Consider the following 18,979-nt stretch of genomic DNA (forward strand, 5'->3'; position numbering starts at 1 on the left):
TGTTCTTTGTAGCTATTTTTCGTCGCGAGTTGTATTCTGGCAACTCACCTAATGTTAGTTTTTATCTGCAGAAGTTTCATGTTTTAGTACTCTCCAATCTCTAGCAGAATGTCAGGATGTACTGCAGCACTTTTAACATTGAGAACTCTCTGTAGTTTTCTGTGGTCAAATATTTCCACTTCTACTGAGAACATTGAGCTTACAGGTCTATGATCTGATAGTTTTAACTCTGCGCGCTTGTAAAACATCTGTTTTATACCTTTCCCTAACCATAGTATACGATCACACCTGCATAAACACGAAGAGGACACTCAGTTACTAAAATTTATGCAATGCTTCTCGCGATTCTTGTAGACTACCAAAGTACTTGTTGCTTACCATGCTGGTGATCTCTTCTTTTCCCCTTCTCTCGTAATTTCTCCGTTGTATCTATCACTGTTGAATTCATACTTGTAAGTTGGTGCGAAGTTAACCAATCCTTCCTTCCAACCAGCAAAGACATGCCCATTTTGGAGTTCTTTGTGCAACTGCTCATGAGATGCAACACTATTTAGCTTAGTTTTCGTAGGAATCGTATGCATAAAATGGAAACTTGAGAGAGTTAAGTATTGACTTACTTGATCACTGTTGAGTAGTTCATCCCATTTCTTATTGGCAACCAGCTTCCGTACCTCAGCTTCCGCCATACTGATACGATAGTTTAAGTCTCCAAACCAGAATATCTGACTGTAGATATTGAAGTAAAAGTTATATATATATATATATATATATATATATATATATATTGTTAGTAGTTGTTGAATTAACATCTCTTAACGCGAAAAACTGAAATGGTTTTTGAGTTCACTGTAGAAGTACTTACTCATGAGATGGAATTGTTTGTGGTTCATCTGTATCTGTGTCAAATATGGACGAGAAATGAGTACGTCTCATGATCTCATTGACATCAGAGTTACGCCTTTGCTCTGCCCCTTCCTTTTGTCCAGATGATAAATGAGAACAAACAAAGCATAGCCGCGACTGGAAAAGAGACATGCTCACAGAAACAGATCCCTGCAATAACATCACTCATAAGTGTCAGCTCTTTGTGCTTAAAATTGTCTTATGGATCATTTAGAAGTGTCGATAGATACATAAAGAAGTCGGATTGTACTAATGTACTATGCCACTTGAACAATAACTGAAAGAAGAAGCACTACCTTATTGCCCATGTATCCCATAAGTCCAATTCCAACAGCAGAGACTTGCAAGTTGTTTATATGCCTCCTCAATCTTCGGCGTACCCAAACTGATACGTATATACCAACCATCTGCTTGCTGACAATACGTACATACATTGGACGAGACTTGATTGTATGATCTAGAAGTGAATTTTCTTCTTTGACCACTGGAAATTCATCAAACATGTCATTTTCCTCATCAAAAAATTGATCAGGGCCATCAGAAAGAGCATCAAGAACTACAGGTTCTTCTTTTTGATCCATCGACATCAATCCTAAGTTTCCTGAGCTCTGGTGCACCCTTTTTAACCCTCTACCGTCTAATCCTGTTGTGTCGAAAGCAAGAAGATTGTCTACGGTACCAAAACCAACTCTCGCGGTACTACTGAAGACTCTCCTCAACTTTAAATTAGAAGAAAGAAGTTGAGATGCCGCATCCAGTGGACGTTCAGGCCAATCCAATCTACTGTCACAATCAATGCCATATATCCTCTTTAAATGCAGATTTTTCCCTAAGTTGATAGTATTATTCTCGAAAATCAGAGCTGTGTCGATTGATGCCTCATCTTCCATTCTATCCAGTTCAGGAGCATCAACCACATCTGCAATTATGTCATCAGCAGAAGAAGTCCTTAAAACTGGAGAAGGCGGAGCACTGTAACTCTTGAGCTTCGTTTCAGGTTCCTCCGTCCTGTTTAATGTTCTTCGTATGATCGCCTCCCATTTCGGAACTGGCCTTCTATTTTCTGCTCCCAGTACATTTCCAGCATTCAGAGGAACCACTTCTTGGAATCTGTAAACAGCAGATACAATTCATATACAACTACATCATATAAATGAATCTTTAGCCTAACTCAACTTGAAAAGCTAGCTCGAGAGGTGAGTAGTCCAGGTCACATATAAAGAAACCACCCATCCCATAAGAGCCCGATTTTGGACTCAACCCCACACACTCAAAACTAGACATCTGTAGCGTGGACAATTTTTAATATGGAGGCCTAACATTAGGTAATAAGAATTAGGATGAGTTCTGCTCTGATATCATGTTAAAAAAATGAACATCGGACCTAACTCAACCCCAAAAGCTAGATCAAAGATGAGACTCTTCAACATGACGGATTAGACATATAGCTAAAACAAACAGAAATTCATTGAAAAGTGCCTAAAAGCATTTTTGTGCATACCCAAGAATATAGATATCTGCTGGTTCTTGCATACAAAGCCACTCATCAATATCTAGATCTTCATCTGGAAGTCTTCCTGCTACATTCCAAGTACCAACTGTAACTCTGCAGGAATTTCAAAGCTTATATAAATCTCTTAACTCTTTCAACTCGACTTCAAGTCTGAAAAAAGAAGAAGCAAACCACCATGTAACTGATTGAAAAAGACAAACCTCACTTCTTTCGTGTTAATATACTGAGCTCTCAAAGTTTCTGATTTCCCTCTCCTGTGTCTCGGTGTATACTCAACCGAAGCCTTCCCTGATGCATTCAAAGTTCAACTAATCAAGTATCATATAATAATAATACTTCATCAGTACAAACAGGACATATAATTCATTGGAATTTTCATTAGTACCTGTAGTTTGAGTGTGGCATTCATTAAGCTTCCCCGGTTTTCGATGTCCATGATCTTCAACCATCCTTTCATCTTTGAGTGAGCAAGCTAGAAATTCACATCTAATCAATAACATATATCAAGAATCAATTTTTTTTCATACATATATTAAAAAATTTAGCATACCATCATCTTCACTCTCCGTTTCGGTATCAACTTCATCTTCACTAAAATCACACACTTTAGGTGCAATATTCAACCATTTCTTCATCACAATGGATGGCCAAAAGGCCTACAACAACACGAAACATCAAAACTTAGCTTGAAAATTTGAAAACTTACTAATACGAATACTATATATATATATATATACATAAAATACATAAAAACACACACCTGAGATGATCTCTTTCCCCTTCTTGTTTTCATTTGCATAACACACAATCAATAAAACAGAAAACAGAAACAAAACAGAACAGAGAAAAAAAAAAGAGTAAATGTTTTTAAGTGTTGGTATGAGTTTAATATGTAATATATTTATATATATATATATATAATTAGGGGGCTAAAAAAATAGGTTGTAAATTTGGTCAGACTTTTTTTAATACAAAGAAGATTCTTAGTAAGAACAAATGGAAAGGACAGAAAAACTATTGGCCAAAACAACTTAACAGATATATGCTGTCTTCCAACTTGTATATCAAAAAAAATTAAAAATTAAAAAATCTTGAATGGTCCTAAAACTTGTCAATTTAATGAAAATAAAAAAGTTTGATATTATTGTTATGAAACAAATTAAAAGATGTATAAAAGTTCAATCAAGTCATTATCAATTACAAGAAATCTCAAGCGCTAAAAGTTTGAGTAATTAATGCTTGTTTCACTCCTCAAAGGAAGTTTGAAAAAATACCGGCAATAACAAAGTCACAATTTTTATTTACAAATTTAAAATTTAAAATATAAAAATAATCAAATTAACATTTATTATTATATATATATAAAAAAATTTAATCATATTCTAATAAAACCACTAGAGTTATTGACACCAAAAGTTAGGACAGATTTTTATGCTTATAAAATATTCCAAAATGCAAATCAGCTGCTTTAATCTTTATTGCATGGTTGTAACTACAAGACAAAAATTTATTAAAAAATTCCAGAATGATACAAGACCATATTAATGTAAAATATTTTAAAAGGATTAAGATCTAGTTTTTTTTTATTTATTTTTTAAAAAAGGTAGTTAATCACTTTGTTTAATTAAGGATTTATTAAAATTTACTATTGAGTGATCTAGCTACAGGTATTGGCTCCTCATTGCACCTAGAGCCTCAGTTAGCTTGATCAACTATTGATAATTAGGCTGCCTACATCCTAAGGTTATGAATTTAATTTATCAAAAAAGTAATATATATATATATATATATATATATATATATATATATATATATATATACCTTTAAAAAAGGGGAAGTCAACATATAATATACATGATACACAAAATTAAAATTTCTAACCTTAGTAAACTATATAATTTTTTGACCAATAAATATTCACAAGGCTGTCATTTGACACTCTTTTGGCATAAGGTATCTCCACCACTACTTCTAAAGAGTGGTAGAGAAAGAAAACTAAACAAATTGCTTTTACCTAAAAAATGTACAAATGCAAAAGAAAAAGCAAAATGTATACATACAATGCAAGTGTGTTTTTGTTACCATATTGTGGAGTGTCATTAAATTAGGTTTTTATTGCATAAGATTTATTAATTAAAGAAAAAACTTGATTTGTTGGGATTCTTTATCTTGCTTTAGACTCAAAATTGAACCCACATATAGTTATAGAATATTAAGGTTATTTTCATTTAATCAGTAAAGAGGAAAGAAAGAAAGACATAATTAACGAAATTTATAAATCTAAACGGTATCACACTTTTAAAAGAGAGTTTCAATGTACCAGTGTATATCTAGTTCCATAGCTTGGCTAGACACTAGCTAGAGAAGGACTAACTTATTGAATCAGAAATGATTTTATTTATTCCATCACACTCTTTGATTATTACTCAATCGATTCTAATTTCCACATTACCTTTGCTCCAATGTAACCTTAACCACAACATATTATTTTTTAAGAAAATAATTAATTCTTTTTAAGTCAATTTGGTTAGTGAAGATTAGATGTGAGTGATAACGAACAAAACCTAAAAACGTGTAATTAAAAAAAATGCAACTTGTAAAGAAAAGACACTGCCTGACTTGCACATAATATAAAGATTCCAAAAAACCCCACTACCAAAAAAAATATGTGGTTACCTTCTTATGAAAGAAAAATAAAATAAAATTTTCAGATTAAAAAAATATTATCAAAATTATAAGTCAATGCGTCATTACTAATTTAAAAAGTTAGCGTTCACATTGAATTAAACAGTTGTAATGTTTTTTTTTTTTTTAATTTTAACAGTTGTAATGTTATAGGATGGATGGTGTATATATATATATATATAAAATACAAATATACATATAGAATATACAAGTTTACATTAATATTGATAAAAGATTGGCATATGGTGGATGATAATTATCTAATCGCAACCCATAACCAAAGGGATTAATTAAATTTACAAGAAATGAATCATTAAATTAAGTTGTGGATCAACAAAATTGTATAAATTTAGTGATCATGAGGTGAAACAAATTTATGAAATCAATGTATAACTTTTTCCCAAGTTTTACTCGTTAAAGTCAACTTCAAACTGTTGATTATTGCTCACTTTAAGATAAATGAGTTTCGATTGAATTTTATTTACGATTGTCATCGCTCTAAGAGTCTACAAGAAAACAAGTGCTAAGTTTTGATTGGTGGATAAATTTAATGAATAAAGACACCTTTCTCACTCAACAGTTTCAAATAAAAAATCAACAAAAGATACTCAAAACTACATCATGCAGTGAAAGAAGAATATTTGGTAAAAAAAATTTCATCAATCATATCACTTAAACACGCTCGAATACAAATATTACGAACGTTATCACATAGATAAGCAAACAATTCATTATTTCATCAATAAAAACGATTTCACAGTTACCTGGTATCTATATTGAACAAGTATATAAGTACTAACTAGAATAACACTTTGGTTGAAGATGTGACAAGATATAACACAAGTCATAACTCATCAAAATGTATAATAAAATAGCATATAGAGTGGGACCAAAGTAGAAGGCACTAATTACAAGAAACAAATGATGTAATGGGTTGAAGGATATGGGTAGTAGGACAAAGTAAAGAGCACTAAATGTGGAGGTAATATATGTTGAAGAATATCATAAAAATAAATAAAATTATAACAGTTGTATTTGAAGGTGACTTTAGATTGAAGCCATGGAAAACTATTAAAAGTGGCTATAAAGGTAATAATAGTAATAGTTGTAGATAAGTAAAGATATTTTCTAATATGGGACCAAAAAAATAGGCAAGTGTACGAAAGGAGTACCTTTCCTTTAAAGAACAAACAAGAAAATGCTAGAAGGAATTGCCGAGAAAAAAAATTAGTTTATGAAAATATAATTCATTCGGTTTTATTAAGTTTGAGTTGGTCACTAACTTGTTGATTTCAAATCGAAAATTAGTTTTCTTGCCATTTAAATTAGACTCATTTCTTTTTATAAAAATGTCTTTTTATGATTACGTTTAATGTTTTTTTATTATTTTCTCGATAGATACCTTAGATCTGTATATGGGGTTTAAAGAAATTTTTTCTTTTGATATGTTTTGTATATAGTTATAATAAGAAAATCTTTTATTAGGTATTAAGGTAATTTTTAAAAAAAAATCAATCTTAATACTAAAAATTAAATGAGTTGAGCTATAAATTTATTTTTAATTTCAACAATACAATTCAAGTAATTTTAAACTCCCCCTTTTTTTTAAAAAAAAAAGAAGAAAATTTCTTAGATTTTCTGCATAAAATTTCTGCTCTGAAATCTGTATTTTATCAGAATTAGTTAATGAGAATATGTTGATTTTTTAAACAAAAAATATAGGCGCCGAAATCATAAATTCATGTGTTTTAATATTTTTTTTATTTTAATATAAATTTTTTAGAAACAAATGTATTCTTGTTGTCGGTCTGTCTATTTTTTTAAATTAATTTTTTTTTACTCGCATATTTCGTAAATAAATAATGGAAATCCTTTAATACCTACAATTCAGAAATTTCTTAATATTTATAATTATAAAATTATAATAAACTCAGTAATAATTAAGAGCATAAAGATTGAACCATCGTCATGTTTAAAATTTAAATTCACCTCGAAATCACATTTCTTCCATTTTAATTTATTTTAAACCAGAATAAGCAAATAAAAATAAAAATTATTAGAATTTTTTTGAAGTTTATCAAAAAATAAAAAAATAATAAATGTCCACATTGTTTAATGGAAAAACCAATAATTTTTGCTTGCAACTTGAAGCAAGGATTTGCAATCTGTTATTTTCCAGAAAATAAAAGCTAGGAGAAAACAAGAGATTATAATTTATTAGTTATTTTTTAATCTACTTTTATTATTCATTATGTATAGTTATCGTTTATAACATTAAATTTATAATATTCAAATAATGTTAATATACAATTATTGTTATTTTTAATATTTCTTTAAATACGTATTAAATTAATATTGGATAATTAAAAATTTAATACTGGACAATTAATTATTAATTTTAGGCATAGGATACCTTATAAAATAAAGTTTCTTCTCGAGGAGTTTGACCACAAACTTTTCTGGAAAAGTTTACTAGCTTTTTGCTTGTTTTTATTTTTTATTTTTCTTAAAAATTTTCAAAAAACAAAAAAGTTGGAAAAAAGCGTGTGGGAGCATTTATTTTATGTAAAAAAGTTATTTTCTCTAACAAACTTAAAGTTCTTAAAATATAAGAAAAATTACTCCCCGTAATTAAAAATAAGTTATACAAATGATATTTTATTAGTTATTTCATTTCGTCCTTTATGCTTTTACCCCCATTTTTCATAATATTTATTTAAATTATATATAAATAATTTTAAGATATTATTTCTTACTTACACAACGATTTACATAAAATAAATTAAAATTCACTTAATTTTTTTTAAAAAAATCATAAAAATTATTTTCCTTCCTACCACACATATATATATTTTTTTAATTTGGTTATTTGTGCAGTATATTGAGAAGTACAGATCTACTATTGATAAGATGGAATATTGGAACTTCCTCAAATAGAAAAATTATAAAAACAAGATGGGAACAAAAAAGAAAAGGCAAATCATTATAAAAAATAAAATAACTTATTTTATTTATCAATTTCAGTAAATCAAAAAAATATTTTTTTCTCACTATCTTTATTATTAAGTAACTTTATAAAATAATAATAGCGAAACTTAAAATTCAACATATAATATATTAGTAAAATATACTTTTAACTAATTTTTTAATGAAATATGTTAAGTTAATATGAGTAAAATAATACGAAACGATGGAGTAATAAAAATCTATTACTCATCAAACTTCTAGAAAAAAATATCCAAAAAAGGTGTTCAAATGATGCAAAGCATGTAGGTGTTAGTCACAAAAAGAGAAGTACGTGGACAATTTGATCTCAACATCATAACTTATTAAGACCTAATAATGATTATAATTATAGTGGTTAGTGTGGATTAACATATATCAGTCACTATTAAGAAATATTACCACCTAACACTTTTTCCGTTTTATCATTTTGTTGTGTTCAGTATCTACATTAGAGTCTGATTATATCTAAATTCACAACGAAAAACTCAATATCAGAGATAAAATATTCTCTAAAAAAGACAATTCTGAATCAAGAAAATCCGAATTCAACCTATAAGTAATTGGAATAAAATATTTGATAAAACTTCATATTCAAAAGAGCTTTCTCCATAAATCTTTTCTAACAAGAATTCAAATGGAAATCATGTGTCTATTAATCATGAGGAAGCATAGTATATGAGGACAATTTGATCACAACAATATAATTGTAATGGATTTATGGTGTGGACGATTGAATAATAAACGTATATATACTTCTAACAAATATATAATATATAATATATAATATATAATATATAATATAATAATAATTTTTTTCTTCAGATATCTTGTATTTCTTTAGAATTTAATCAATTTAAGTTTACGTTGAAAACTTTTAATTGAGAGTGTTTTGAATTCTCAAAGATGTGGCTTCATACACAAGCTTCGTATTCAAAATTACTGATTAAAAATGAAAAAATATTGATTATTATATCATAATTTTGATCGTCTAACAATATAATAAATCTCTCGTTTACTTCATCTTGCTGCGCTTACCAATCACAATATAAGAGTAAGGTTCAGCAATAAGGTTATTATTTAATTTTCACTTTTAATCTTAACAATAAGATTATTATTTAATTTTCACGTTAAATCTCAAGTAGAAATTTCAGGTTTCTAATTTTGTAAAGAGCGCTTCTCAAGCGGTGCAAATTTAACACAAATATAGATTTTCAGTGAGTAACCAGATATGCTGATTAATTATTATAAGATTCAATTTCTCTTCACCTGCTCCTATTTTTTTAATTAGCTTTACTACTAAAAGATATTTTTCTAATCTTTTTGTTTTTTATTCTTCTTGATGTTTAGGTTAATTTTTCTTTTTTCTCTATCCCTTTCAAAACTTTTTCCCCACTAAATACATTCAAATAATCAAATTGGTTATTTCTCAGAATCGTAATTGACTTTGCTTGTTATTTTTTGTCATTATCAAATTTTAAATTCATTTGTTTTATTTAATTAATTTCATTTCCTTCTATTTTTTTAAGGTGTCAAATCAAGCATCTTATAAGTTATAAGTCACAACTATTTTTCATCTGAGCAATTAAAATAACAAAAAGATTCATCCATTAAATTAGTTGTTCTTAAAGTGATAAGCATGCTTTAATTCTAGTTAAATAATTTAATTATAAACTAAAACTCTTTTTATAGGTCGAATTTCAACAACCTTATGTCGTCAAATCTAAAAGATATTATGTTAAACAATTACCTAATCACGCGTTATAGTAGTCATTAAATTTTAATTAAGATCTTTTCATTAATATCTATTGGCTTTGTCTATAATTAATTAACCAAGGAAAAGAAATAAGAAAAGTGACAGGTGGACTATTTATTAATAGATTTGATACAAAGATTTTCACAGTATTTTAGACAAAATATTTAGGGGAAAAGGGGTTGGCCAAAAGGAAAAGGAAGGTACAAACATACGAAACATCAAAATTTTGTATTTTTACTAAGAGATCAAATTACGAAAAAGTAAATATACAATACGAAGAATTAAAGAAGTTTGAGATTCAACATCTACTATATATAGAGAGATAATAGAGATTTTGCTCAATAAGCATTCTTCACCTCTCGTCCTGAAAAATGCGAAGTTAAAATTTTCCTTGAGAGGTTCAAATATAAAGAAGTAAACATACGAAGAAGTCAAGAAAATTCAAATTTATTATTATTATTATTATTATTATTATTATTATTATTATTATTATTATGAAGGTAGTCAAGTTCGGATGAACTAATGGTACTCATAAGGGGTTTGCATCAGTCGGTTCGGTTCGATTTTTTATATTATCGGTTTGGTTTATCGGTTTTTGGTTTTTAAATATGCTAACACGATAACAAACTAATAAGATATTCTTTATCGGTTTTCGATTTATCTGTTTTTGATGGTTATCGGTTTGGTTTTCAGTTTACCCAATAAAAAAATATGAGCGAAATATTATATGACTTCTTACTTATCTAAATATAGTATGAAGGTTATAATCACATGTCACCGCCAAAACATAGTATGAGATTTTTTATGTTAATCAAATTACGGACCTTTACAAACTTGCAAACGCTACAACCTACAATTACAAACTAAAACTAAAATCAAATAGTCCAACAAGACTAAAACTAAAACTAAAATCAAAAGCTACAATTGTGAAACCTTGAATTAGTTTTTAGATTTTTAGTAAACAATAAAAACTAGTAAAGCGGCGTAGTGTGAAATGGATAGAGTACTAATAATTTGATATAGCTATAGTGTTTATTATACATTAAATTGTTAATATTTAATTATTAGGGAGGATAAAATAGTTAATTATTACCATCTTATTGGATTATCGGTTTATCCAATAATCCAGTAACTTTTTTATGAACCCATTAAAAATCCAATAACCTAATTACTCAATAATAACAACCCAATAACATTTTTTTCGGTTTAATTTATCAATTGATTCGATTTTTACACCCCTACTCATATAGTTCTGCCCCGTTATCAAGAAAGCAAAAAGTATAAAGATTTACTAAGAGTGATAATAAAACTAAATATATATATAAATTGTGAAAGAGGATTCAGATAAATAACTTCAATGCTTAGATTTTTTTTTCTTCAAAAAGTCAAAAAGAAATAATTTAAATTTGAAGATTAATTCAAATAAGGTGCTAGTGTATCAAGTTGACCCATTATTTCAAGTTTGAAAAAGAACTTTTTTTTTTTTTGGAGTTCTCAAATTTTAATTGTACTTTGTTTTTATTAATGATTAATTCATGCCTTGTCAATATTCTGCATAATTATATTTCCTGTGCATGCATGATATTTTAATTAATTAGAAGTTACATGGAATTATTAATATAAAATATTTTATTTTCCCATTCATGCATCTGTTTACTTTTTGGCAAGGTAAATGACTATATGAAATGTTCTCAAATAAAAATCTATTAATTGTAACTAAAATTGGCATATATAGTTTGGCTTTGGTTGGTACATTTTTCTGTTTTTTTGCTACCCAAATCTTCTTAGGGAACAAAATGAATATATTATATATATATCACTTTTTAGCTATAGGTCTTTAATTAATTAATTAATTTTGGTTCATTTATTTAATTATTAACCATATATATGCTACATTGTTAAAAGTAGAAAAGATGTCTATATTATACCCATACCGACTTTTCTACTACTAGATCTTCTTTTAGGACCAATCCTAGTTGATAATATACATAACAAATTGTTTTATGAAACTCTCAAACATAGAACTATCTAATTTGTACAGTGATCTTCTGTCATATTCTCGATAAGTTGAATCAGAACTACATATTGTTTGATTAATTATTTTTATTACTTTTAGATTTACCTTGACATTTATTGAAACTATTCGTAGTCAATATCTCATACCTCCCCACTGAAACATCTGATTATCTTTTTATATGTCTAAATCATCTGACTTTTACCTTCATCGTTTAATAAAGTTCATAAGTTAAATTAGATTCACTCAATATCTTAAAACTAAAATTTAGATGTTGAAAACTATATGAAAAGTACAATAAATTGTAATCATTCTCATATTAATATGATAAAAAAAATACATCTTAAAATATTGACCAAAGTTGATAAAGTTTGACTTTCGGAAAATAACAAATAAAATTAAACGAACGGAATAATTCACCATTTGGTCTTTGTTTAGTTAGTCAATCTCGCAAATACCATGACAGTTACTAGTTACTAGTAATTTGATAAACTTTGCTGTTATAAAAATACCCTAGTAGCAAAAAAAAAAAATCAAAACCTAATAATAAAATTTTGAATTCGAATCCATAAAATTCAATTCTTAGATATTTTCCTTTACATTTTGGCAAACTTCCATTACTTAGGAAACATCACTTCCGATAAACTATCCACCTTTCAGTGTCCCGCGTTCGAATAAAACGTCTCATTTTTCTTTTTTTCCCCGTTATTTCTCTCATTTTGTCCATTTCGAATATCCACCAAAATGACAAGAGGGACATAGCTGTTTCTCACAATGACGATTTATCAACAACAACAAAAAAAGAGTTCCACTATAGTATATAATAATAATAATAATAATAATAATAGTGTTGCTGGATTTCTGTCTATATTCTCCAGCGTTTGTCAAACTGATAGTAATTGTAATAATCTTTGTGTAACCTGTCACATCAATTCTTTTTCGAAGGTTTATCAAAAACAGTTTCTTTATGTTTAAAATAATAGTAATAAAATCTGTATATATTTTACACTATCCGAATTAATCACTTTATGGAATTACACTGAATATGTTGTTATCGCGACACGTCATGATTCACGTCGATTCAAAAAGAATAAAAAAAAGAAGGAAAAAGTAAACCTAGCAAAACGTTTGGTACTCCTAAGTTACACGAATATTTCACAAATTGACATATATTGGAACTGTATATATATGGTATATATATACATCCACAAACGTACGAAGCTTGTGTCTCAATTCTTATTATTTTTTATTTTATTTGTCTCGATAATGCAACAGTTTTCTAATTTTAAGAAATAATATTTTTAATTGTAACATGTCATGATGTTTATGTGATTATAAAACCATATCATAAAGATTAAAATTGTAGTCTAAATTATTATCTTTTCTTAAATATAAAATGTGTTATTTTCTTAATAATTTTATTTTAAAAAGAGTGTCATTTTCATACCGAGAGAAAAAGAATGAGTAAATGTTAAATTACAATTTTATTATCAATTAAATCAGTAACATGAAATTCACAAATACTAATTGAACATTATAAAATGGACCATTGTTTTTGGTCTGCAACAATAAGAAAATTTTAAAATAGTTTTACCCAATTAATAAGTTAGGAACTCTTGATCTTTTATAGATTAAATATTATTTTTTTTGCGTTAAAGATAATATATTATATAAATTTTTAATTTCAGGTGGAACAAAATTTTATTTCGTTTTTGTTTTTTCGTCCAGTTTTCAGTACACACATTAAAATCTGATTATTATAAATTTCTGCCGTAACGTTCCTAATTATTTCGTACTCAAGATTTTTTATTAAGAACGGAACAATTTCATTCACTGCATCACATTCCCTCGATAGTAGATACGTAAAATAAGTTAAATATGATTTAGAATTCTGGATGTATAAAAATTTAAAATAGTAATAACTGTAATTAATTTTTATTAATATACTCATACATCAACTTAAAATAGCCAACACGAGACTCAAAACTCATTAGTATTAATTGAAATAAATCATAGATCCTTTTATAACTTATATATGTATTAATTATATGCAATTTCTAAATTACAAACTAATTACACCATATTAATGATATATTATACATAAATAATTTACCTTCAATTCAACTACTAAAATGGATCATATTAAGTTAACTGTCACGACCCAACCTCGGGCCGTGCCAGCACCCATTCTACCAGCTAAGTAGGAGAACCCTCGATTCTCAAACGATATAAACATGTGAAACATTTAAGAAAACTAAATTAAGAACCACTCAAGGAGATTTTTATAAATTAAAGCTTTAGACAATTCGAGTTATGACAAGTCAATGGTTCTCTCACGAAATTCATGCACAAACTGTTAGTGTGTCGGATTGTGACACCTGATCTCAGTTAGTGTGCCGGATCGGGATTTTCATTTCAATAAGTATGTCATTATGTGACACTCGATTTCAGTTAGTCTGTTGAAATGTGACACTTGCTCCAATAGGTATGTCGTTACGTGACATCCTATCCAAGTAAGTACAACCAAAATTACAATTGCATCCATAACAAACATCACTCAATTCATATAGCCAAATACGTTAGTTCATGGCATGCATTGTTTCATAATCAATTCATCATACTCATTTTTCATTAGGTTTGATTAACAATGCTACATTTATATATGATCATGCATCACAATGAAACAATTACCAACACATATCACATAAACATGATATCACAACCATCAGCTAACCTTAGTTACTTGACTGATTTGATGTAACACCTAAGATACAAGTACAATCATCTTGTTTCAGTGCACGAAAGCCTACACATCAATTCTACCGTCAAATTTCAATATACTATGCAGTGAATAACAACTTTATAACTACTCAATTAATAAACCTAGCCTACCTGAACGCCAAACATTCGTAGAGGGATTGTAGCTCAAAATCTATTTTTTCGGACGACGGAATGGTGGATTTGACTGAAAATTCTCCATCTACGCTCTTGCTCTAGAAATCTCTTTCTCCTTCCTTCCCAAGTCTTGAGCATCCTTTTGAGGGTTCTAGGGTAATTCTCGCCTCTTTTTGGTGTTTTTGGAAAAAAGAAAAAATAAGACTTTATGTTATTTAATTTTGCTCCATCTTTCCCACTCTGGTAGCTACTTATCCCGCTAGAGCGGTGCCGCTCTAGCGGCATCTAGCCTGCTCTAGCGGGTTGAGGGCCCAGTTTTTTATGAAGCTTTTGTTTTTTAAATAACGATGGTTTCAATCGTTACACTAACAAAAAAGTTGGTTGGAGAAAGCAAACAAAAAAATGGCATGCAATTGTAAAAATAATAATAATATGAAATAACATTATAGTAATTATTCTAATTATTATTTAACCCTTTGATAGTAACACTCCTAATATTGAATTCATTGTCCTAAAACATATTTGAAAGAAAACTTGGAGCTCCAAGGATGGATTAAATATTTCATTCGTTTCATATTAATTGTTAAGGTTACTAAATATAATTGTCACTTTAAAAAATCAGATAAAATTAGTTATTTTTATCCCATTATATCATTAGTTTTAAATGTTTTTGAAATAAAATATAATCTTATTCCGAAACAAAGTGAGAGAAATAATGATAGAATAGTAAAAATATTTTGTTATGGCTTCGTAAGAAACTTGCAAAAGGAAAATGTGACGATTAAAATAAAATCGATAGAGTAGTATTAAAATTGTTTTGTTAGATTTTTTTGATTAATTTTATCTTGTGGTTAGAAAAAGTCTTGTTTTTATACATTTTCTCCATAAAACTTTTGGATATTTATTGTTGTTACTTTATATAGTTATTTAATGATAAAGAGTAATACGATGGGAAAAGTAATAATTGCTAAAATAATCATGTAAAATAAAATATTTATTTTTAATATAAAGATCAAATAAAATAAAACGAACTTAAATATTATTCCCATTTCAATTTGTCCTAATTCCAATTTTACACCTAACATTATGGGTTATTTGGACACCAATTGAAGAGTTGAAGTCTTGGAGACGATAATAGTTCCACGCTGATACGTAGAGTTCAGAGCTTAAAAGGTATAAAATATTAATAAAAATTTTAAAGTGGCATATAAAATTTTATATTAACAAAAATGGAAAAATAGTTGAAACAATAGTGATTTACTTCACCGGAAAAAGCAAAATCGCTGCCACTGCAGTGATTTTGCAAAATGTGAATTTTTTTTTTGAAAAAAATTCAAATCGCTACCTAGGCAGCGATTTGCAATTTTTTATAAAAAAAAAAAAAATTGCAGCGATTTTCAATTTTTTTTTTTTTTGAAGAAAATATGGAAATCGCTGCCTAGACAGCTATTTCCAAAAAAAAAATTAAAAATTTATCTGTCTCAATTTATGTGACTTATTTTCCTTTTTAGTCAATCTAAAAAAATGACACATTTATATATTAAGTAATAATTTAACTGTAAAAGATCTATTTTACCCTTAATAAAATTATTTACAATCACACAAATTCTATCATTTATTTTGAATCACAAATTTTAAAAGTATTTATTTTTTTCTTAAATTTCGTATCGAATCAAACTGTCTCACATAAAATGAGACGAAGAAAATAGTAATTAATAAATTAAAAAAAAGTAGCACATATTAGTGTATGTACAATATTTTAATTTTTTATAATTAGTAGAAGATATTTAATATCATCTTTACTCTAACTTCCAACTACTAATTATAATAATAAACATTTAATATCATCACTCTTTTTAACTTTCAACTATTTCTTTTTGAAACTAGCAAATTGTTACTTTAGAATTATCTCTCTTTAATGTTAACAAAAAATATTTGATTATTTTTTTGCTTCTTTCATAGAGTATTCTAAACTCAATACATATTCACTTAATAAATTTGTAAGTATCCATTTATATGCATTCATCTAAATAGATTGATATAGCTTTATATTGCATTAATTCGTTTGTATTCATAGTAAATTGGTATTAGGTATACACTTATTTATATTAATATCTTTCAAATCTTACACATGTATACATTTGTATTGGATACATCCGTCTGTATTTATTAATAAATTGGTGAAGATATGAAGGATGATAAAAGAACATATTGGAGTTTCAAGTGTTGTTTACAAGTCAGAAGTTTCGATTAAACATTTGTTCGTGGGTAAAATTTAAAATCTTTGCCTTATAGCTTATGGGTAAAAATTATTTAGCGAGACCGAAAAATTAAGATCATTCATTTTAAATAAGAGAGTGCATCGATCGGTTCGATTCGATTTTATTTATGAATACGTTGGTTTATCAATCTTTGATTTGTAAACATGTAAATTGATAGTAAAATCAGTAAAATATTTATTATTTGGTTTTTTTTATTCTTGTTGATTGTTTGACTTTTAGTCTAACCGATAAAATGATTATATTATGACAATCAACATTTATTCTCCATCTTTGCCACAATCAAAATTCTAATCATTATTGTCTATAATCCAGAGTTCTTATTAATTGTGATGGTTAACTCACTTAAACGTTGTTTTATGAGTCAATATAAATCGTTGTTTTGTGAACATGCTAAATTAATCATGAAATTAACAAACGGTTCGATTTTCGATTTAACCAATAAAAAAATCTTATACGATCATATATGATATGCACGATGTTCATAAAAATAGATATAGTAGCAAGAATAAAAGTCCAACATAAATTTCTACATTAATCACTTTATTCAAGATCTAATTGTTCGAATTTCTTCTAAAGACAAGTGCAATGAATTGAGGAAACAACATTTGTTGTATGTCATTGTTACATTCAAATCTAAAATTGAGAAGTGAGATATAATAAATTAATATGGTCTAGATAAACAAAATTTAAAATAGTAATAACTGTAATTAAATTTCATAAATTGTACTCATACATCAACAACTTAACAAAATGAAACTTAAACTCATAGAGTACAAATAGAAATAAATCATAATTATTATTTTTTTGGAATTAATTAACATTACTGTTCTTCAAAAATTTCCATAGATGAGGACAATTTTCCTCACATTCAAAAAGTAAAGGATAGCATTGTCGAGGTTGAACTATTAAACAACAATATTTCCCTTGAACTTTGACGCAAGTACTAACTTTCATTTTTAGTTTAACGTTCGTATCTTCTTCACCTGCATCCCGTAAAGATATAAAAATACAGATAAAATTTTATTTTTATACATGGTAATAATATAAAAATAATTTAATATGAACATACATTGATGAAGAGCCAGAAGGGAGAACAAAATCAAGCAAAGTAGCAAGATTGACTGAAGGGAGAATTTAGTTGAAGCCATATGATTTAATGCTTTTGAAGTTTAAAGGTAGTGAAGAAATACTTATGAATTTCTCTCAAATATATAGCTTTAAAAAAACTTGTTGAGTTTTGTAACTTAGACTAATGATTAAAAATTTGACAAATTATAAAAGTAGTTGATTTTTTTAATTACTAAGTCAAACTAAAGGAGTTGATAGTTCTACGTTATTATTTAACATTTTAATAGTAACACTCCAAAAATTGAATTCATGTCATAAAATTTATTTGATATTAATCGTTAAGGTTACTAAATATAATTGTCACTTTACAAAAGCAAGATAAAATTGATTATTTTTGTCCCATTATATTAAATGGTTTTGAAATGAAATTAACTCAAGTCTTGTACAAAACAAAGTGAGAAATATGAGACAATAGCTAAAAATAAGAATATGTATGGACCAAAAATTAAGCAAAGACTAAAATTGAGTCATTTGAATGAGTAAGGAGCAAATTTAGACATTGTAAACATGAACAATCTAATCCCAATACATGGAGGGGATTGTGTGTACGAAGACTTTTTGTAGAGAGAATAAGACCCTCGGCTCAAGTAGAAGAATCTTGGCAAAAAATTCAAATGTAAAGTAAAACACATCTTCGTCGATATGACGATATTTGAGGACATGAAAATATCCAAGATATAGGACACAACTACTTCCCTCAAAAGTTCATTTTCATCTTCTATTACATGATTCTATCAAGGGCTCCACACAATTGTCAGTAATCATGGTTTCAAGTCTTCAAAGCATGGACATGAAGAGAA

General features: G+C 27.5%; 1 protein-coding gene across 1 annotated transcript; it reads right to left on the reverse strand.

Annotated features, from left to right (window-relative positions):
* Nucleotides 1-83: 83 nt before the first annotated feature.
* 5PT1 (inositol-1,4,5-triphosphate-5-phosphatase) lies at nucleotides 84-3,215 on the reverse strand. Its single transcript, NM_001247860.1, has 10 exons — nucleotides 3,177-3,215; nucleotides 2,967-3,072; nucleotides 2,802-2,888; nucleotides 2,617-2,704; nucleotides 2,405-2,509; nucleotides 1,200-2,013; nucleotides 863-1,053; nucleotides 618-726; nucleotides 379-527; nucleotides 84-288 (listed from the first exon to the last, which is right to left on the reverse strand). The coding sequence occupies exons 1-10, from the start codon at nucleotides 3,213-3,215 to the stop codon at nucleotides 84-86; spliced, it is 1,893 nt and encodes a 630-aa protein (NP_001234789.1).
* Nucleotides 3,216-18,979: the final 15,764 nt, after the last annotated feature.

Source organism: Solanum lycopersicum, chromosome 8 (assembly GCF_036512215.1).
Source record: "Solanum lycopersicum chromosome 8, SLM_r2.1".
NCBI classification, from domain to species: domain Eukaryota; kingdom Viridiplantae; phylum Streptophyta; class Magnoliopsida; order Solanales; family Solanaceae; genus Solanum; species Solanum lycopersicum.